Source organism: Rhinolophus sinicus, chromosome 6 (assembly GCF_057876585.1).
Source record: "Rhinolophus sinicus isolate RSI-liver-muscle chromosome 6, RSI-T2T, whole genome shotgun sequence".
NCBI classification, from domain to species: Eukaryota; Metazoa; Chordata; class Mammalia; order Chiroptera; family Rhinolophidae; genus Rhinolophus; species Rhinolophus sinicus.
The window spans coordinates 16,366-37,216 of record NC_142506.1 but is presented as its reverse complement, the minus strand read 5'-3'; the positions used below and the strand labels follow the sequence as shown (position 1 = coordinate 37,216).

Here is a 20,851-nt window from a genome sequence, read left to right as displayed (position 1 = left end):
AAGGAGGGAGAGCAAAGAGTGAAGGAGCCTGTCCCTGAGGCATCAAGGAGCAGATGCTGCTTGGGGGGGGGGGAGGGGGGCTCACTCTCTCTATCCCACAGGGAGACTCAACCATTTCCAGTACTTACTCAGTTCATTGTTTTTTAAAATTATGAAAATTATCATTGGCATTGAACAGGGGCACACTCACATGGCTCAAAATTCAAAACGTAAAAAAGGACTTGTGGTGAAACATCTGTCAGCTACTCAATCCCCCCTCCCAGTTTCTAATGTACCCTTCAAATGTATTCTAAACTTATACAAGAAGATACACACATTTTTTCTTTGCCTTTTCATTATAAATTGTAACAAACTACAGCCGTTTTACCTGTTTATCTCACCCCAGCATATATGGGATCTTGCGGGGGTGGGAGAGGCAGTTGGAATCAGTGGTAGATAGACTGCCCCTCCCCAACACCTCCACATCCTAATCCCCAGAACCTGCCGATATCTACACTACACAGTAAAACGGGCTTTGCAGGGGGAATTAAGGTTATGGGCCTGGATTATCCTACTGGACCCAAAGCAAATGCATGAGTCCTTGCTGACTCTGGGACGCACGGGTCACCTGCAAGGATTGGGACCTCGACGAGCTAAGAACAGTCAGCTAGAAAACATGCAACGACGTCAAGAAACTGGGTTCTGCCATCGAGCTTGGAAGCAGTTTCTCCTGGCTAAGGGCTCTACCTGGTGCTGAGCAAAGAGACTAGTGTTAGGACTCGTAGCCACCAGTCCACGGCAGGCATCGCAGGATGGGCAGGCCCCACCACCCCTCAGCCCCACTCCTATGGGGGGGAAATATCCCTTCCCCAGAGCCCTTTCTCCACCCGGAGGATGAATCCACCACCGACGGCGCCTCCAGGCAGGACACCTGGTGCTGAGCGACAACCCCACTTGTCACCGGCTCCGACGTTCACACGGAATTGCTGAGGCCATTCCTCCACTCCAGGCGCCAGGACACCACTCACAGCACACCTGCCCCGTTGCTCTGCGGCAGCTTCGCCACGAGGTCCCGCTGCCAAGCTCGGGGCTGGGGCAGCCGCCGCCACCGTTGTGCCCCCTCCGTAGGGCGCCACCCAACCCTCCAAGGCTTTGACCCCGCCCAGGCCGAGCAGCCCCGGCCCCTCCGCCCACGAACCCCCGCCTGCACGAGCCTAGACCGCCCTGGGCCGGCACCCACCGCGGGTACATGGGAGTCACGCGGGAGCGCGAAAAGCAATACAGAGCATTTACTCTCGCGAGCTCCCCGCCTCTGGGGCTCGCTCCGGGAAGGGCACAGCCGCCCGGCTCGGAAGCGGATCGGCCCCGAGACGGACTTCCCAAGTCCCTCCCCTGCTTCCGGCCCGAGGGCCCGCCCCCCGGGGCCAGCATAGCCACTCTAGGCGGTGGGAAGCCGAAGAAACTCGGTGGGTCGGCCTCCGACCCCCGAGCGGATCGCGGATCCCCCGCTCCTGGTTCGCGGTTGTCGGACCCCGTCCGTACAACTAACGCAGCTGTAACTAAACATCAAAGGACAACCGATTAGAAATGCAGGGAGATATACCGGTGGAATGGGACTGAGATTCACAGGTAACCAGAAGCGCGACAGACTGTGCCTGGGAAGAACAGGAGGATGCAGGTGTAAGACCTGAATCCTCAATCAGATGGAAGAGCTCCAATTCCTTAGACAGATATTATACCTTTAGTGGGACTCTTCATGGAACATTTACAAAACGAATAGAAAGACTTTAAGGTATGCATTGTATAGGAAGATTAAACTATGAAAATTAGAAAAACATAAAAGTTGACTTAAAAAATCTTAAGTATTGTCATTTACGAAACACTGTTTACATAGCTTTTGAATGAAAAGTAATACCAGCTGGAAAATGACAGACTCTTTAAAAAGCAATAAAAGCAAAACACTGTATTCTCACACCTATGACACCCGGTGTAAAGTATAAAATATTAATATGTAATAGCTATTGAATATTTTTCTGAGAAAAAAGATATAATATATATCACATCTAATACTTTTTCATCATTAAAGATAAAAGCATTTATCTGAAGAAGTTAGAAAAAGGAACACTATTATTTCTCTGCACCATCAATAACCTATCTGATAATATAACAAATAATGAAATGTTTGGCCCAGCCTAGTGGCTCAGGTAGTTGGAGCTCTGTGCTCCTAACGACCTGGTTCGAGTCCCACATGAGCCAGTCAGCTGTGCGCTCTACAGCCAAGATTGTGAACAACAGCTCTCCCTGGAGCTGAGCTGCCACGGGGCTACCGGGTACCGCCATGAGTGGCTGCGGCCCTGGGCTGCTGTGTGCTGCCATGGGGCATGGGCTCGGACTCCTTGGCCTGAGAACTCCACCATCCCCATAATGTTGAGGGGAAAACAACTGTCCCAAGCCCAGACCACCCTGCCGACAGGGTGTGGGCAGCCAGGCCCTACAGGAACTCGCTGAGTTCTGTGAGGAGGGCTTCCAGGCATTTGTTTGACCACAGTAGGTGGAAATCATATCTTACTGCTTGTTCTGTGACCAGCTGTTCTAGTCCCTCCTCTGTTCTATTTTTCTTCAGAGCATCCATCAGCAAACAGCTGATTTGCTTCGCATCTGTCTCTCCACCGTAGGATATATGCGCCACGAGGGCATGGGTTCTGTGCTAGTCACTGTTCTATCCCCAGCACCTAGAGCCATGCCTGGAACAGGTTCTCATTGTATGCATGTTGTAGGTTACACGAATCCACTAATCAACTATACTAGTTCTCTTCTAAGAAGGGAAGCGAGTAGCATTTAAGCAAAATTATGCCACCACATTATATAGGTTACATACATAATTCTCTGTAACGTAAGTTATATTATGTCCTCTTTTACAAATGCCTCAACGGGCCAAGGAGGTGGGACCAGGACTACTCTCCACAAGTGATCTGCTTCCTCTGACCTGCTGTCCTGACAAGAGTGGCAGGGAGGACAGATAGCTTTGTGGTGTCTTTTGTGTTCACTCAGCATACTTGGTTTGCCTGAATCCCTAGAAAGTCCTTCAAGGATTGGTGTTTTTACCCCCATTTTGCAGATAAGCAAACTCACTCTGGGACATAAGTTTGTCCAGAGTAGGGTTTCCAGGGGGAATTCCCACCCATTCTCGGTACTTTTTTTTCCACTTTCCCGTTCCTGAATCCCATGATACAAACTGTTTTCTGTTCTCCACGATGAAACGGTTCCACAAAGTGACGGCAGATACTACTAACCATCTGGGTTCAAGGAGCCAATTTTCCCGATTTTCTGACCAACTTTTCTTGGGATTTGGGAATGCGAAAGTGAAAAAATTTCACAAGAAAGGGTGGGAATTCCCGCCTGGAAACCCTAGCCCAGAGCAATCCAGACCCAAGGGTGGGGAGCTGGACTCACCTCCAGGCCCATCTAATCCAAAGGTCCCTGTCATTTCAGCCCTCGCTGAGACAAGGAACTGGCACAAAGATCCTGCACGGTGCAGGGGGCTACACAGACCACAGCTAGGCCACAGTCTGACTGGTCAACTCCCAGGAGAAAGCTCCATTGTTAAACAGGAAAAATGGAGCAATTTTGTTAATGAAAAGGATTCTAAAAAGGAACAGAATGTCACATTACTAAATAATTCATGACTCTTACCTTCTGTTTCACTTCTTTCTTACCCTGATTCTTACACAGGAAGCACCATTCCATTAGCACATCTCCCAAATATATATATTTTAACTTTTATTTATTTTAAGTGTGTTTTTCCAGGAACCATCAGCTCCAAGTCAAGTAGTTGTTTCAATCTAGTTGTGGATGGTGCAGCTCACAGTGGCCCATGTGGGGATTGAACTGGCAACCTTGTTGTTAAAGGGCAGGGCACTCTAACCAACTGAGCCAACCGGCCGCCCATTAAATCTTAAAGGGTCAGTCCTTTCTTAAATTTCTGTATCCAGCTTGTTCATCAGACTCTGTAGCCACTTTCAGTCGCCACATTTATGTGTCTAGAACTACTTCTCACACCCTAAATTTACTGGATGTCTCATATTTATAACCTGTATCAAAGTTTCTGGAGAGGGGGCCGGCCCGGTGACTCAGGCGGTTAGAGCTCCATGCTCCTAACTCCGAAGGTTGCCGGTTCGATTCCCACATGGGCCAGTGGGCTCTCAAACACAAGGTTGCCGATTTAACTCGAGTCCCGCAAGGGATGGTGGGCTCCGCCCCCTGCAACTAGGATTGAACACGGCACCTTGAGCTGAGCTGCCGCTGAGCTCCCGATGGCTTAGTTGGTTGGAGCGCATCCTCTCAACCACAAGGTTGCCGGTCCGACTCCCGCAAGGGATGGTGGGCTGTGCCCCCTGCAACTAGCAACGGCAACTGGACCTGGAGCTGAGCTGTGCCCTCCACAACTAAGACTGAAAGGACAACAACTTGACTTGGGAAAAACGCCTGGAAGTACACACTGTTCCCCAATAAAGTCCTGTTCCCCTTCCCCAATAAAATCTTAAAAAAAAAAAAGTTTCTGGAGAAAGAGACTCTGACGTAATTGAAGTGAAACATGAGGGAATGGGACAGGACAGCAGCTCCAAACATTCTACTGAGGACAGCAGAGCTCCTAGAACACTTACCATCCTCTCAAGCATCAGGTGGGGGACCCCAAAACACTGAGACACGCTGATCAACACTGGTCCGGAGATGGACAAAAAAGCACACAGCCAAGAACTCATAGGCTGACACACAACCTGTGCAGCGTCTTCCCTACTAAAAGCTGCTGACTTACTGCATGGCCCTGGAGTCCTGGCCTCTGGCAGCAGCAGGACCTGCCCCGGTCTGCTGAGTGTGGTGCTGCCCCATACATGGAAAACAACTGCTACTACTCACCTTCTCTCTCTTGGAAACTGGTATGGAGTTTTCACTTTGGTTTTAAAATCAGAGCCTATAAGCTGTGTGTCATGCCACCATGTGTCAACTTCATGTCTATTTTCCTCCCAATACCCAGGGTCTCTTTTTTCCAAATTTTCTTCTGGAAAACTCCATTTTACATGTATCCTTTGACCTCTTGGCAGGATCTCAATAGTTTCATTCTCACCTCACCCATTAACAAACTTCACCAATGCTCATGTGGTTACTCACCTGTGTGGAATATCTGATGCCGAAAAGAGGTAACCCTTTTGAAGTAGAAAGTATCATATCCAGCAATAGGACAAAAACATTTTGAAGATGCCCAAAGAAACATACCAGAAAACCCCAACTTGGTTCCATCACGTGAAGGAACAAGGGTCCCAGTTACTTTTCCTTCATGCTGAAACAGATGATGAAGAGGAAAGCAAAGCAAAGCAAGTGGCCAAATGGAACATGTATGTAGATTGTACACGCTGGTGCTATAAAAAATGACCTAAATACATGTATTTGAATTGCATTTGTTTGAAATACTTGAGCAGAGGGCCAGCCTCTGGGTCTGGGAAAAGTGTGTCACCTTGGAGTTTTTAGCATGTAAGTGGGTAGGCAGCCTGCCTTCAGCCAGCAGCTCACTGAGAGACAGTCCAATCTGTAAGAGTGGAATCTCCCAAAGGAAACTCATAAAGTGATGGTTTCTCCTCAGCATGAGAAAGTCACAGAGCAGTTACACTTCACTGTGGGCTCTGCGAGGCTGAGTGTTAGCTGCCTGTGCACTAGAGCTCCCCACACTTCTCACACCTGTAGGCTTCCTCTGTAAGGTGGATGTTAAGAATTTTCTCATGACTAATAACAGTTATTCTCTGACTGAAAGGATAAGGTGGCTCTTCACTGTGAATTCTCTGATGTTGAATAAGGTAGGAACTCTGTTGGAAGGTTGTCCCACATGCAGTGCATTCAGAGGGCTTCTCTCCAGTGCGAATCCTTGGGTGCTGATTAAACTGTGAATGCTGACTGAAGGCCTTCCCATAGTCACTGCATTCATAAGGATTCTCTCCAGTGTGAATTCTTTGATGGCGGATGAGGTGTGCACACTTGCTGAAGGCTTTTCCACGGTCACTGCATTCATAGGGCTTCTCTCCATTGTGTTCTCTCATGCTTAATTTGGGTAGAGATCTGTCCAAAGGTTTTCCCACACTCACGACACTCATAGGGCTTCTCATCAGTGTTACTGCTCTGATGTGAATCATGTGTGAGCCCTGACTAAAGGCCTTCCCACATTTGTGACACTCATCGGGCTTCTCTCCATTACGTACTCTCTGATGCTGGACAAGGGAAGAGAGCATGCTGAAGACTTTATCACACTCGTTACATTGATAGGGCTTCTCGCCATTGTGTGTTCTTTGATGGAGAATTAGATTAAAACTGGCTGAGAGCCTTTCCACACTCCTTACACTCATAGGGCTTCTCTCCAGTGTGAATTTGCTGATGCTGAATAAGATGTCCTTTTTGACTGAAGGTTTTTCCACTCATCCATAAGGTTTTTCTCCAGTATGGATTCTCTGATGCTGAATAAGGGATAGACAAGCACTGAATGACTTTCCACAGTCACTGCAGACATAAGGTTTCTCTCCAGTGTGAATCCTCTTATGTTAAATAACTTGTGAGCGCTGATTGAAGGCTTTTCCACATTCATCACACCTATAGGGTTTCTCTCCACTGTGAATTCTCTGATGAACAGTAAGGGTTCAGTTCAGGCTAAATGATTTCCCACATTCATAACATTCGTAGGGTTTTCCCCATGTATGTCATAGACTCCAAATGCATGGGCTCGATGAGATAGAAGTTTGTTTTCCTCGTGTGTCAGGGTCCCTGTTTGGTGGGTTATGTTTGATTTGCTTGTTCGGAGGCTGATTTTCTGTCCTGTTCTCTGCTGTCCTCTGGGGCAGCGTGTCTGACACTGGTCTCATGGACATGTCTGTCCTCAGACTCCAAGTGGAGGCTCTGGCCTAGCCACATGCTTCCATTCACATTGCACTGCTGAGAGTTCCATTCTGTGGCCACACAGAAACCAACAAGCAGATTTTAAAATTCATATGGAAATGCAACGGACCTACAGTAGCCAAAATTACTCTGAGGGTATAGAATAAAGTTGGAGGGAGGCCTAATACTGCCTGATTTTAAGAGTTTTAATAAAGTCTCAGTAGAGAAATCAATGTGGAGTTAAAGACTGACAGTGGACCAATGGAACAGAACAGAGTCCAGCAATAAACCCACACAGAGATGGAAAACTGATTTTTGGCAAAAGCACAACGACAAGGCAAGTGGAGAAAGGATAGTGTTTCTAAGAAACTGTGTTGGAACAACAGGACATACACCTGTGAAAAATTAAACTTGGATCCACACTTTACATCAGATACAAAAGTCAACTCATTACGAACTGCAAACCTAAACATAACACCTAAAACTTTTAAATTATAAAATTTTCTTCTAGAAGAAGAAAATCTTCTGAGTTAGGCAAAGGTTTACTAGATAGGACACCAAAAGCACAATCCATAAAAGAACAAACTGATAAACTGGCCTTGATAAAAAATTAAAACGCCGACTTGCTCAGTTGGTTAGAGTGCAGTGCTCTTAACAACAAGGTTGCCGGTTTGATTCTCACATGGGCCACTGTGAGCTGCGCCCTCCACAACTTGATAGAAACAACTACTTGACTTGGAGCTGACGGGTTCTTGAAAAACACACTTAAAATTGTTTGGAAAAAAACTAAAACGTCTTCTCTTCAAAAGACACTGTTGAGAGAATAAAAAGACAAGGCACAGAGTGGGAGAAAATCTACACAAAACATGTACCCGACAAAATACCTGACCTAGAACATTCCTGTATTTAGAAAGGAACTCCTTAACACTCAGTCAGAAAACAAAAACCCAGCTAAAGAATTAGCAGAGATCTGCACAGACTCTTCACCGATGAAGAGAAACAGAAGGAAAATCAGCGGATGAAAAGAATTTCAACATGCCTCCTTGTTTGGGAAATTCAAATCAAAACCACAACAGATGCGACTGCCCCTGTACCAGAGCAGCTAAAATGAAAAGGACTGACCACCCCAAGTGTTTGTGAGGACGTGGAACGTGAAATGGCAAAAACACTCTGGCAAACAGTCAGGTCTTGTTCTAAAAAGGTGAACATGCACCTGCCATATAATCCAGCCATTCCACTCCTAGTTATTTATCCAAGAGAAAAGGAAACGTACGGTTATCCAAAGATTTGCACACAGATGTTCACAGCAGCTTTATTTGTGTCAACTAAAAACTGGTAGCTATCCAGATGTCAATCAGAGAATGGATAAACAAATTCTGGTATATTCATTCATACAACAGAATACTAATCAGAATTAAAAAAAAAAAGAATTATTGACACCCAACATGGATGAATCTGAAAATAATTATGTAGAGTCAAAAAAAGCCAGACAGAAAAGAAGGCACACGCTATAATTCCGGTGAGATCAAACTACAAGATGTAATCTACAGTGATAGAAAGCAGATCAGTACTTGCTTCAGGACAGAAGAGGGAAGGGGTGAGAGGGAGGGATTATAAAGAGGCAGGAGATTAACCTTTGTAGAAATCACAGCTGGCAGTTCTCTGAGGTTTGTCATTAGAATGTGAGAAGAGCCACACAGCTTTTGCACAAGACTGTTCAAAGAAGTGTGGTTTACTTTGAGAGCTATTGCACCACTTTTGTGTGGCAGACAAATGAGATTTCATCAATTCTTTTTTTGTATTTTTTATTTTTATGATGAGTCTTCTTATCAATGTACAGAGACCAGATAATTTGACAATGAGAAGAAAAATGCATAGACTCAGCTATATGCTTCTCTGCTTACGAGTGCTCTTCCCCTGAGATCTTCTCTAGCTAACGTCACCCGGTCTACAAGATGAAGAGGAGTGAATAAATGATACCCACCCACACGATAGTGTGCTTGCTTAGAAGTTTCTGTATGAAAAGGAATCATTCGAAAGCACCTGGGATGTCTTATGAGTTTCACAGGATTCTCTTCTTGTTTTCTTTTTAGAGGGAAATTAACATAAATTGAAAAGCAATTACAGTCTGAGGCACAATTATTTACCCGTATAAGAAAAATCTGTCATCTTTTCTGCACGTTATAATTCTTATCTGGGTTAAAAAGAAAAATACTTTTGTAATGTCTTAGAACTCTCTAATAGTAAAAAGTGCAAGAATTAAAAAAAAAAAGAGACATGAGAAAACTTATGGGCAACCGTTTCTATCTTGATTGCGGGGGACAGTGTCTCATGGGCATGCATGTGTGAATGCGACCGAACTGTACACTTTAAATGTGTACAGAACATTCTCGCTAACCCTAACCTTAATAAAGTGTTTCTAAAAAGGAAGAAAAGGGCATGGGGAGTCCGGCCAGTCTGCCAGGGACCCAGCCCAGCTCAGTCCTGGCCAGCTGTGACTCTGGGCCAACACCCAAAGCTCTCTGTGCGCCCGTGTCCCGAGCACCGACTCTGCAGACAGTGGAAGGCTGCGTCGGTTCACTGTGCCCGCCACCTCGCTCGGAATAAAAGCACCCGTGGCCCTGCCCCCACCTCATTCTCGCCAGGGACCAACCCCACCAGGCCTGCCATCTGTTGCCTCGGGAAGTCCTTTTCAAAAGATGCCAGGCCGTTTTACTGTGATTTTGTTAAGGATTATATATAGGCTTAGCTTGAGGAAAATCAGTGTCTTTACCATATGAAATCTTCCAATACAGCAATGCAGACTGTCTCTCCCTGTATTCAAACCTCCCTTTAGATTCCGTGGTATTTATCATTAAGCTTATCACTCCGGTAGTGCTTGCCCCGGAGGGATGCCGACTCACCGCCTCTGTTCACAGCGCTGCGCGGGGCTGCGTGACAACTTTCCACGTGTCTTCACCGCCTTTCTCGCTCACTGGGAGGTGAGCTTTGGGACCCCGTTCCCTCGTTTCGGGAGCTGTCCTTTCCTCCAGAGTGCGGCCTGCCACGTAGAACACCTGTTCCGGGGGGTCCCCTTTAGGTCCTCCCGCGTCCCGCCCGGCAGCCGCTCGGTCCCCGCCCACTGCGCCGGCGGAACGCTGCGACTTGGACGCGTTTCTGGAGGAGCGAATTAGGCCTCGGACCTGCGTAAGTTCCGGTGGCGTCCGCGGCGCATGGCGGTGAGCGGAGCCGAGTGGAGGCGTGGGTGGCTGGGCCTCCAGCCCTGGGCTGCACTCCGTGACCCTCTTGTTGTCTCCCTTTCTCCAGGCCCTAGGACATCCAGCTTGTGGGACAGCGGCGGCACCAGGTCCAGGTACCGCACGCGCGCCGCGCAGCCCCTGGGCCTCCCGACCGCCTCCCGGCGACCCGAGTCCTTCCACTGTAAGGTCTCATCCGGTCCGTCTCTGTTAAGGGCACCCCACGTGCAGTGACGCCGCCTCCAGGGCGCATCCCGTAGGCGGTGAAGGAGACGCAGCCTCTAAGAAGCCGAAGAAGAAGAAGAAAACGCGGAACGGGGCCTCTGTGTCGAATGGAGACGGAAAGGCCTCAGAAGCGCCTGCCCCAGAGGAAGCCCCTCCAAGCGCAGAGGCCCAGGCAAGGGCAGTCCTCAGTCGGGAAGGGTGGGGTCCCCGGGTGCATTCTAGGTGCGAGTCCGCCAAGCGGTTGTGGTCTCCGATTTGCGGAGTTAAGGCAGAGGGATGGGATGGGGGTTTTTGGGTCCCTTGCGATGAGGGTGGAGGCGGCAGGGCCCTGGTACACTCTCAGCCACTGTCACCAACCCATCACAGGCGGAGCAGCTGGCTCGAGAACTGGCCTGGTGCGTGGAGCAGTTGGAACTGGGCCTCAGGATGCAGAGACCCAGCCCAAAACAGAGTGAGGAACCCTTCTGTAGAGTTGGAGGGAGGCGAACGGTGACAGCGCTGTGTCCTGCGGTGCCGCCAAGGGTTGGAATAGTTGGTTTTGCGTTGGAAGTGAGGATAGAGGAGGTCCCTAGTCCTTTGTTTTTGTTGGCAGGGGAGCAAGCTATTGGGGCAATCCGAGCCCTGCGCAGCGAAAGAACACCCCTGCCCCGGAAGAGGCAGCTGATGCGCTCCTTGTTTGGGGACTACAGGACTAAGATGGAAGCCGAGTGGCGCGAGGTCCTGCGGGCTCTCAGGACTGGTGAGGAGCTGGGAACTGGTTGATTCAGGGCTGCCTAGTTCAAGGGGGTAGGGAGGAAGAGGCGAGGCAGTTCAAGGAAGACTCCCAGAGCTACAGGGCTGGCGAGGGAAGGAGATTGGCTCAGGAAAGCCTGGGGAAGCAGGGAGAGAAAGCCTGCACCTCAGGAGCACAGAACTCGGGCCTGTGCCAAGGAGGGAGGGATACGAGAGTTAGTGAATTTCTGTGTGATTTTAAGTGGGGTGTGATAATACCTACCTTATAATTTTGAGAAGTAGGTCAGTGAATTTATGTAACTAACAAAGAGGTTACAGTTGTAGGTGCATAGTTAATATGAGCTGTTATCACTCAGTTCTGACACGCTCCCCTCCCCCACAGCAGCACACTCAGCCCAGGTGCAGCCTGTAGGTGAGGCCACCAGAAAGAAGAGCCGAAGGGTTTGCAGGCCTCGCCTAACAGAGGGAGCCAAGGCAACCCTGGACGCTCCTCATGAAGAGTTTAAGTTCAATTTCTTTTAGCATCTCTCTCCATCCTGGAACAGTCCCCTTCCCCAGGTGGTGTGGTGATTTGTCCCCTGTGCAGAGCCTTTCCAGGAATGCTCCGTCGGATGAATGTGGGATTGGTCTGTCCCTGGCTGGTCGGTGAATGTGGTTCCATGGATGATGGGCACATGGATGGTGGGTTCCAGTGTATTAAGTAGTGTCATATAAGCAGAAGACCCTATTAGTAGGATTTCAGGTGAATGGTTCCTCCTGCCCCAGAGGAAGGTCCATCTAGAGAGATTTCCACAGCAAACTGTGGGAAGAATGTCTTACTTAGTTTTCAGGGTTAGATTAAGTGGCTGAGGGTGAGGGGAAGCTGCATAATTGCACTTTGGTGCTCACTTATGAAAGGGCGTCCTGTCAAATGGGGTAGTGGTTTATTCCTTTGTGTCATATTGCCCTAATAAAACTATTTTGTTATAAAAATTGATGAGTGAGAGTGTGTGCTAATTGCCTGTGTTAGACCAAGTATACATGATGCAGGTGTCTGGCACTGCTGTGCCCAGGCGCTCAGCCCGGGCGTGGTGCTTGGTCTGTATTGCCTTCATTCCTGAGCAAGTATCCTCAGGGAGCCAGTGTGGCCCCCCAGCCGGCCAGGCTTTGTTCTTAGAAACAGAGAGCTGCTTGCCCTAAGGATCCTGGCGAGAGACCTGGATTGAGCCTCAGTGGACGAGGCTCAATCTAAATATTGGCTGCTCCACGTGGCCGTACAGGGCTTGTGCTGCATTGAATCTGCTTTTCCTGGTGGCTTAATCCTCCTCTGGCTTGGATGCCATATTTGTTGGCATCTCCCAGACTAGACAGCTGTTGCCCACCTGTCTACTTGACATGTGTGCTTTGATGTTTTATAGGCATTGTTGAAAACATTGGATGAGCCCCAAATCTTCCTTCGTTGTCTGCTTTTCAGTGGATGGTACCACTGCCCAGCCAGCCGATCAGGCCCAAACCTGAGTCATCCTTGATCGCTCTCTTTCTCCTACACATATGTTCAGTGCTTCAGCTGATGTGTGAGCTCTGTCGTCCAAATAAATCGCCAATCTTTTGTGCTTTATCTTTACTGCTGGACCTTTTAGTCCTGCCCCTATGTCTTAACCTGACTGCTGCTTGAGCCCCCAGGTTTCAGCGTCCCTTACACCCGCTCTCACCTCCTGTCTGTTCACTGAACATGTCCTGCTTCTCTAACCCACTGAATTTATTGCACCTCAGATACAATGTGAAGGCTGGTGAGTGAGGCCCGCACACATTCAGGTTCTGACCCCTTCTCTGACGGGGCCCCTTCCCCTGTACCCCCCTTGCTGGTTTCCTGTTTGCTCAGGAAGGAACCAAATGATTCCTGCCTCCAGGTCTTCTGGCCTGCTGCTCTCCCTCCAGATCTTCACATGACTGGCTTCTGGGACAGTAAACAGTTTTGACAAAATGCCCTGCCACTCATTACTTTTAGGCAGGGGGAGGGGCACGAAAGGTGAGTGCTGGGCAGTATTGCCGGCCTTCACAGGAAGTCCACTTGTAGCAGGTCGGAACTTGGGGAAGCAGCACACGGGCACTGGGAAAGAAGCATTTGCAGACCAGAGATGCGAGAGTGCAGCCTAGCCCCTGGGAGAGACATCGGCCCAACAGTCCTCTCTATTCTCCGATTATCCTACCCAGGACGCCCCTCCTTGGGTCCGCACCCAGCGGTGTTCCCTCTGTGGCTGGTGTGCTCGGTGGCCACAGCTCAATCCCATTCTTTCCCCTGGCCTCAGTTCACCCATTCGTAAATGGGGTGGTGAGGAAGCCCTGCCGTACCTGCTGTGCCTTGGGGTCTGGTCTGTGCAGCAGACCCTGTGTGGGGAGGATTCCCAGCCAACAGCAGCCCCGGTTCTGCAGGAGGGACTGGGAGGGGATGTGGTTGAGCAGCTTCCTTGCTGTCCTTCAGGACGCCTTCGTCCCCAACAGCCATACCAGCATCTCTGACACAAACACCACTGAATGATGTCCGGGTCTGGCCCCAACAGGGGTGCTGGTGTCCAGTTTCGCCTTGAGCCCCCATACTTTGCCCACATACCCTATTCAGGGACACAATTTATTCTTTCCTAGGGCTTCCCTCACCCTCCTCCTGTCCACCCCACTTGTCCCTGGTGTCCTGCTGCTCCTTACCCCCCAGGCCCTACTCTTCTCAGTGCCCTCCACACTTTCGGCAGTGTCCTCCCTTTGGGTTCTCTTCACTCCACACTCTATCCAGTATCCCTCTCCTCCCTCTGGGGCCCTCTGCCTCCTCCCTGTGTCCCCTTGCCCCCAATGTCCCTTGTCCCTACCCTGGTTCCTACCCAGTCACCTTCCTTCCATCTTCCAGGTTGGCTACATCTTGGATTTCTTTAATCCCTGTCCTGCACTGGAGAAGGAGCTGGCATGTAGACCCATCCTGTCACTGCACTGGCCCTGGGCAAGGCTAACCACAAGCTTTGTGCTGCTCACTGTCCTCCTGGGGCCAGGAGATACCATGAAGGGCCAGTCTGTGGGTCACTGTGTCCGTGGCTCTGGCAGGGCCCTTATCTAGGATGGCATCGAGGACTATGGATAGGCCCCGGGTGCCCCAGGATGGTGGGAGCAGTATGCAGGTTCTACTGCCCGCACCCCGGTCCAGTGAGCACTGGGCCAGGTTCAGGGATACCTGGGGCAGCCTTGAGTGTTAGAGGATGGACCCTGTCTTCATAGCTCCCGGAGTACCCCCTTTCTTTTTAGGAAGTTAGGAAGGGACAAAGAGGTCAGAATGGATGATATTTTGTAAAATGTACAGTTTGGTTTTTAGTAAAATAGATCATTAGTTTGTTTACAAACGTAGCCCCTGCTCAGTTCCCTGTGGCCCATTCTGAGGCCTGTCCCCAGCAAAGGGAGCCTGTCCCCCTTACTTGAATGTCACTGTCTCCTGAAAAGTGGAGGTGTAGCCCCCACCCTCTGGATGCCTGGACAGGCCAGCTGCAGGGATACCCCCTCTGTCCCTCGCGGTTCCAGAGCCCCAATAATACCCACCTGTAACTGCACATCCCCCAGGTGTCCGTGGGGCTCCAGGAAGCTCACAGCCCAGTGTATCTACAGACTGATACAAGAGGGCAGTGTCTCCCGGTCGATTACCAGCAGCAGTGATGACGACGTCCTTGTGCAGTTGTCACGTCTGAACACGAAGCCGCCATTGATAGGGACCTGCGCTAGCATGAATCTCGAGGCCCTGCAGTTGTGTGTTCTTCCTAAAGGAGGCTCATAAAGCCGCAAGCCTGCTTGTACAGGCCTCCCCAAAATACTCTCAGCTACCTAGTAGGTCTTATTTTTTAGCAAAGGGAGAGCGAAACTGAAATGATCACGTGGAAACCCTAACCTTCTCCCCTTGCTTCTCTGTAACTTCCCACTCCTGGCGTCCACCTCCTGCCATTTATTTAAGTCACAGCACCATTCCAGTTTAAAGACCAAGTGGTGTGGTGTTAGAGTTGTCAATTACAACCCCCATGCGAAGGGACTTATAAACCTTACCATTTGCAACATCATGGATGGACCTAGAGAGTAGTATAAATAAGTCAGACTGAGAAAGACAAATAACATGTCATCTCACTTATATGTGGTATCTAAGGAACAGAATAAATGAGGAAAGAAAACAGACTCAGATATACAGAGAAAAAACTGATGGTTGCTAGATGTGAGAGGGGTTGGGGGATGGGGAGAAGGTGAAGGGATTAGAAAGTCACAAAATAGTCATGGTCATGTGAAACACAGTATGGGGAATATAATCAATAATGTAAAGATTATGTAGGGTGCCACATGGGAACTGGACTTATCAGGGGGTTCACTTCATAGATTATATAAATGCCTAACCACTGCACTGTCCACCTGAAACTAATATAATATTGAGTAGCAACTATAATGAAATTTACCATGAGTGTGCCAGTCTTCCTACATGATCTGCAAAGCCCCCAATCTTACTTACCTGTCTGTGGAATTTTCACGAGTATGTGAATTCCTCATGCACATATATTAAAATTTGATGTATATCATTAATCTCATTTTGTTCATTTGATGATTAGCTCAGCTAGAAGAAGTTGTTACCATAGGCAGAGCGAACAGTGCCTCGGGGAGAGAGGGGAGGAAAGGAATGAAGACGTGAGGCAAAACAAGGAAAAGAGAGATGAGATTATTCCTAAGAAATGGTGCAGCTATAGCTAATTGGAGTGGGTTAAAACACTATTAGCATTCCTGGCAGGGGAGGCAGGCTGTGGTGGGATCCCAGGGTTTGGCCGGTGCACTGGGGCTGAAAGGGCCTTGGGGACTCCACTCCAGGTGCAGCATCTGCAGTGGGAGCTGAACACCAGGCTCCTGGGGCAGCTTTGCTGGAACAGGCTCCCCCCTGCACAGCTGTGGTAGCTGGACATGTCCGGTTGGTTGGGGCACAGTCCCTCAGCTTTTCCCTGGCATAAGGGGTCTCATCCAAGCCTGGGGCCGCTCTCAGGTCCCGAGTGCTGGCCTGGTGTGGGAACTTCAGTCTTGTGGAGGCCTAAAGGCATATATGGAAGAACTGGGAAAACAGTGCAGAGGCAGCCAAGGACACCCCGAGAGATCCCAAACCCACAGGTCACGCACACAGCGACCTTGGGCTGGTAGCAGCTCAGCACCCCACACCCCACATTCTTTCTCTATTTCTGCCCCTGTCAGACCTCCTTTAGTGTCTGTCAACATCTGTCTGTCTGACTAGGTTCAAGATATTTATGAAACATTTCCTCTTGTCACCCCTCTGCAGTGACACTTTCAAGCCCCCAAGAGACCTTACTTCATCCCTAGCTTGGCATGTCTTAGCTACATAGGTTCCCTTTCTAATTCCCTACCAACCTTGTATGTGGGGTCTCTCACTCTCTCCTGTGTGCGGGGTTCCCATGTGTATGTATTAAAGCGGCTTATTTTCTCTTGGCTAATCTGTCTCATGTCTGTTTCATGATTAGAGCAGCCAGAAGAAACCTTGAGGGTAGAAGACAGTTTGTTCCTTCTCTCCACCTGAGCAAGTCACCTAAGCAGGGTAGTTACTAAAAGGTGAAATTTGGTATTGTATGTACATCACTGCATCATGAAATAAGATCCAACAATTTAACTAAACTAACTTATTCTCCGGATTGAATGATTAGATCAATGAAATACGGAACAATCTACCAATTTAACTTCTGGCTGTGGAACTTCTATTAAAGTTACAAAGGTGGGAATGAAGAGGATGAAAAGTTTTGTCTTTGTGCACATTGACTTTAAGCTCCTTGTTAGGGAACAAAAGACTCTGAAACAGCCTTTGACCCTCCCCCCTTCCTGTCTAAGCGATTCAGATGGAAAGACCTGGTTTAGGGAGGGACCCTTGGCATAAACTCCTTAGCATAAGGCGGGAAGACGCCCAGGGAGCCTGCCGACCACCCTTCCCCCATTCCCATTATTTTCTGGGTTGCCTAACAACAATTTACCTCCTGAGAGTGTGCCACTCTCCCTAAATTACCTGCCAAGCACCCAATCTGACCTCGCTGCCTTTGGAATTTTTAGACGTATGTAAATTCCCCATGCGCATATGTTAAAATTCTATTTAACGTTAATCTGATTCTATTAATTTTATGATTAGCTCAGCTAGAAAAAATTACCATAGGCAGAGAGCACAGGGCCACGGGAGATGGGGGAGGAAAGGAAGGAAGATGTGAGAGGAAACAAAGAAAACAGAAATGCAACGCAATCATTCGTAAGAGAAAGTGCAGCTACAGCTAATTGTGATGGATTATAACACTATCAGAATTCCAGGCAGGGAAAAATTCCTAAGAAATGCTGCAGCTACAGCTAATTGTAATTGGCTATAACAGTATTAGCATTACAGGCGGGAAAATTCTCCACCTCTTTCACAGTTCCTATAAGGGAATCCCTCCTCCGGGTGGGAAGGCGGCATCAACAAAGACAGGCCCTGGGAACGCCCTAGAAACGCCCACAGATCACCTGTGACTCCACCCTTGAATATTTCCCGCCCTCATTCAGATATAATCCTAACTTTTCTTTGTCCCGGTGCAGTCACTCTCCTCGTGGTCTTGTGCACTCCTGCATATTGGGAATACATTTTGTGTCTTTTATTAAATCCTTGGCCTGCTTTCCTTTGCTCATGATGCATTGTTCCTACGTCCTGGATGCCTGCCTGTGGTGATAGATACAAGGACCTGATCTCCTGTAACACACAAGATGAGAGCAAAAGAATTTTTTTTAAGCCCCACAGTATTGGGGAGCCTGGGAGGAGAATTACTGGCTGGATTACAGCGCCTGGAAACCGCTGCAGCTGGGAGCTCATGGACATCTCATCTGCAGGCAGAGGTAAGCGGTGTTTTTGTTCACTCTGTCATCTTTCCTGGTCTATTTCTGTGGGGTTGGGGAGAATTTAGAAGTGCTGCGTGTCCTTTTTCTCTTTTCTACATGGAGATTGGCGGGAAAAAATGTTTGTGAAGCTAGATTCTTGGGAGTAGCGACTCACAGATTTTATTCTTTCCTCTCAGAAGTGCTCATTTTTTTCTGTGTCTGTGTCTTGTGCCGTTTGTAATCGAAAGAAAATACCAAGGGGAGAGGGGGGTGGTAGATGAGGGTAAAGGGGATCAAATATATGGTGATGGAAGGAGAACTGACTCTGGGTGGTGAACACACAATGTGATTTATAAATGATGTAATACAGAATTGTACACCTGAAGCCTATGTAACTGTACTGAAAATTGTCACTCCTATAAACTATAATAAAAAAAAAAAAGAAAGAAAATACCACAGGGACAGAAAGCCTTTGGCTTCCTTGGTTAAGTTAGTAAAAGGGCTTTTTGGTTTTAGGAGCTATTAAAATCCTATCATCAATGGTCATACCACAGTTGCTTTGAATTGGAAAAATTTCAAATTTTGAAACTGCGTAGCAGAATTTTCATGGCAAACAGCTGTTTTATTGGAACCTAGAGGAAGACCACATGTTTAATACAAACGAATTCAAGGAGATTTAACTTTTGAATTAGTGCTTCAGCTTGTTGGGTCTTAAAAATGATAATGTCAACATTAGGTTTAAAAAAAGCAGAAGGGAAAATCAAGAGATGTGCAAATTTTTAAAAACTGTATTTCGATCTAATATTACGATAATTGGTATGTTGGAAGAAGTTTTAAGGAATGTAATAACTGATCAGGAACTTGACCAAAATTGAGGCGGCTTTTTCAGTCTGATACAAATTAGAGTCTCAGCATCTCCCCCAGGTCCTCTGCCGAGCAGATAAGAAATGTAAACACAGCCCACAACTGCCTGAGACCATAGAGCTGAGTAAAGGAAAAGAAATTGCAAAAGGGGCACTTTTAACAATACAAGCCTCCCTCATCCAGCCTGGCTCCCCTTTTCCTGCCTCCTTCAAGTCTGTGAAGCACAAATAAACCCTGACCGCAATCCCCTTAGCAGTAGACAGGAAGAGTCCATGCAGGAGCCTCACCAAATGTACCTGCCACGTGTGTTCAGCTTTTCCTGAGTTACCTGTAAATCTCCCATTTTTACATCTAAAATCTAAGAGTCCACTCCCACCCTTGTCTAAATGTCATATTTATCTGATTTCTCCTCGCTGTATTTGGAAAGTCCATGGTGATGTGAATTCTAGGTGCGTATGTATTACAATTCCTGGTCTCTGTCTGTGGGGTTGGGTAGAAGTCAGAAGGGGGTGCGAGGCTTTTGTCTCTTTTCTGAATTTAGATCGGCAGAAAAAAATATTTGTGCAGCTAACTTCTTGCACCTAGAGACTCTAGAGTTTTCTATATTCTTTCCTCCCAGAGATGTTTGTTTTTTCCTGTGTCTGTGTCTTGCACGTCGTTTGTCCTAAGAAGGAACTACCATGGGGACAGAACACAGGTACAGGCTCCCGTAAGCCTGTCGTTGGAGCCGGCCCCACAGGCTGGGGAGTTAAGCGGTTCTGTCCAGACCGGCATCCCCACCATCAGCCAGGTGCACTTATTCCATTGTGCCTAGTGGCCAGTGGGATAAGGTGGGGTTCCATATGCGCCTCTGCTTGGCGGTGCCAGCTCCCAGGGGAGTGTGTCCTGAGGGGCCTCTGCCCATAAGGGGCATCTGTCCCCCCTGCCTTCCTTACCCATTAGTGCTGGACAGATCCCAGTCCAGTAGCACCTCCCGGGGACCACGATTTAGTGGGTTTGGGGCTGGAGGTGCCTCACATTTTGTGGGAGACCGGAGACACCCTGTCCACGCCTCCATCCTGACCCTCCTGGGTGACGAAGGTCTGTGCTTTCTCTGACTGTCTTTGGGGGTGACCCTTTGGCTCTGGGAGGGCTGCTTTCTCTGCACTCTGTGCGGAGGGGCCTCTGGCTTCCTGGCCTGAGCTGTAAAGAGGCTGGTTGGTGTCTCACTATTTATTTCTCACTGTCCACGGACAGACGTTGGATCCCGGAATGGGAAAAACTTCTACATTTAAATTGTGTTACAGAGTTCTTGTGACTACCAGCTGTTTTCTTGTAAACCATCTTGTGCATGCTCTAAAGTTATTACTAATTCTGTTAATTTGTGATCCCTGTGTGAAACCAGTTTGTGTGTGGTAAGATGTTTTGTATCTGTGGATGGTGTTACTAGTGTAATATTTGATCGGTTTGAAGAAATTAAATGCTTACATAAATTAAGAAATAAAATACAAACTGACCCAAATGCTTTTCAGGATCAGATGACGTGGTGAAATATTTGATATTAAAGCTGGTTTTAGTTTGTGTTTATCACATAGTCGTATCTGTGCAAGTCAGTATCGTAAAATATATATATTTTAACTGGTTTTCTAAAAATAAGTTTGTTATCTGTGTTACAAAATGTGTCAAGAAAATAGCTTCGGTAATAAGTGATTTTGACATCGCTAATTTTTAACTAGTATGTAAGATAGATACAATGAAAATGAAAGATATTTATGTTAACTTTTCAGCGATAATTATATTCTACATAAGCACTGAAAAGGTGTTCTACGTGTATTTGGTAATTTGAAACTTAACATTTTTGTTATCTAAATTAATGATGGATATGTATTTAATGTGTAGACTACTTCCAAATAGGAGAAAATAATGAAACACTGAGTACTGAAGACAGATTTATCAACTTTTTGGTATTTATTGTAGAGGAACTAAATACATTGGTGTATTAGTAAACATGCCATGTGGTACATTAAAAGTGTTTGTGTGTGCTATGGGGA

General features: G+C 47.8%; 2 protein-coding genes across 12 annotated transcripts in view; one reads left to right on the top strand and one right to left on the bottom strand.

Annotated features, from left to right (window-relative positions):
* The window catches only part of ZNF16 (zinc finger protein 16), a 25,944-nt gene extending 15,869 nt beyond the window's left edge, over positions 1-10,075 (bottom strand). For 2 of the 9 annotated variants that reach the window (XR_016021618.1, XM_088799229.1), the window contains exon 1: positions 1,220-5,138. Coding sequence is in view for 4 of the 9 variants with exons in the window: in XM_088799229.1 (XP_088655355.1) it covers positions 1,220-1,410 (191 nt within the window). In the remaining 5 variants the exon portion in view is untranslated. Of the gene's footprint in view, positions 1-726; positions 5,139-9,797 lie in introns of those variants that run through there. The other 7 variants (XM_088799233.1, XM_088799230.1, XM_088799231.1 and 4 more) reach the window with 7 other exon arrangements.
* Positions 10,049-20,851, top strand: C6H8orf33 (chromosome 6 C8orf33 homolog). Of its 3 annotated transcripts, none has more exons than XM_088799289.1 (6): positions 10,049-10,112; positions 10,201-10,246; positions 10,346-10,527; positions 10,722-10,806; positions 10,948-11,094; positions 14,664-20,851. In XM_088799289.1, exons 1-6 carry the CDS (start codon positions 10,107-10,109, stop codon positions 14,711-14,713), a joined length of 516 nt encoding a protein of 171 aa, XP_088655415.1. In that variant the 5' UTR covers positions 10,049-10,106; the 3' UTR covers positions 14,714-20,851. The 3 variants fall into 3 exon arrangements, with proteins under 3 accessions (XP_088655415.1, XP_019572729.3, XP_019572728.3); XM_019717170.3 differs by lacking the exon at positions 14,664-20,851 and adding an exon at positions 11,473-12,063; XM_019717169.3 differs by lacking the exon at positions 14,664-20,851 and adding an exon at positions 11,470-12,063 and having other exon boundaries at positions 10,050-10,112.

Bases quoted from the DNA above. Each gene is read 5' to 3' on its own strand.
- C6H8orf33 (XM_019717169.3), top strand. The intron at 10,247-10,345 runs GTACCGCACGCG...GTCTCTGTTAAG, and splicing joins AGCGGCGGCACCAGGTCCAG to GGCACCCCACGTGCAGTGAC. The intron at 10,807-10,947 runs GTGAGGAACCCT...TTTTGTTGGCAG, and splicing joins GAGACCCAGCCCAAAACAGA to GGGAGCAAGCTATTGGGGCA.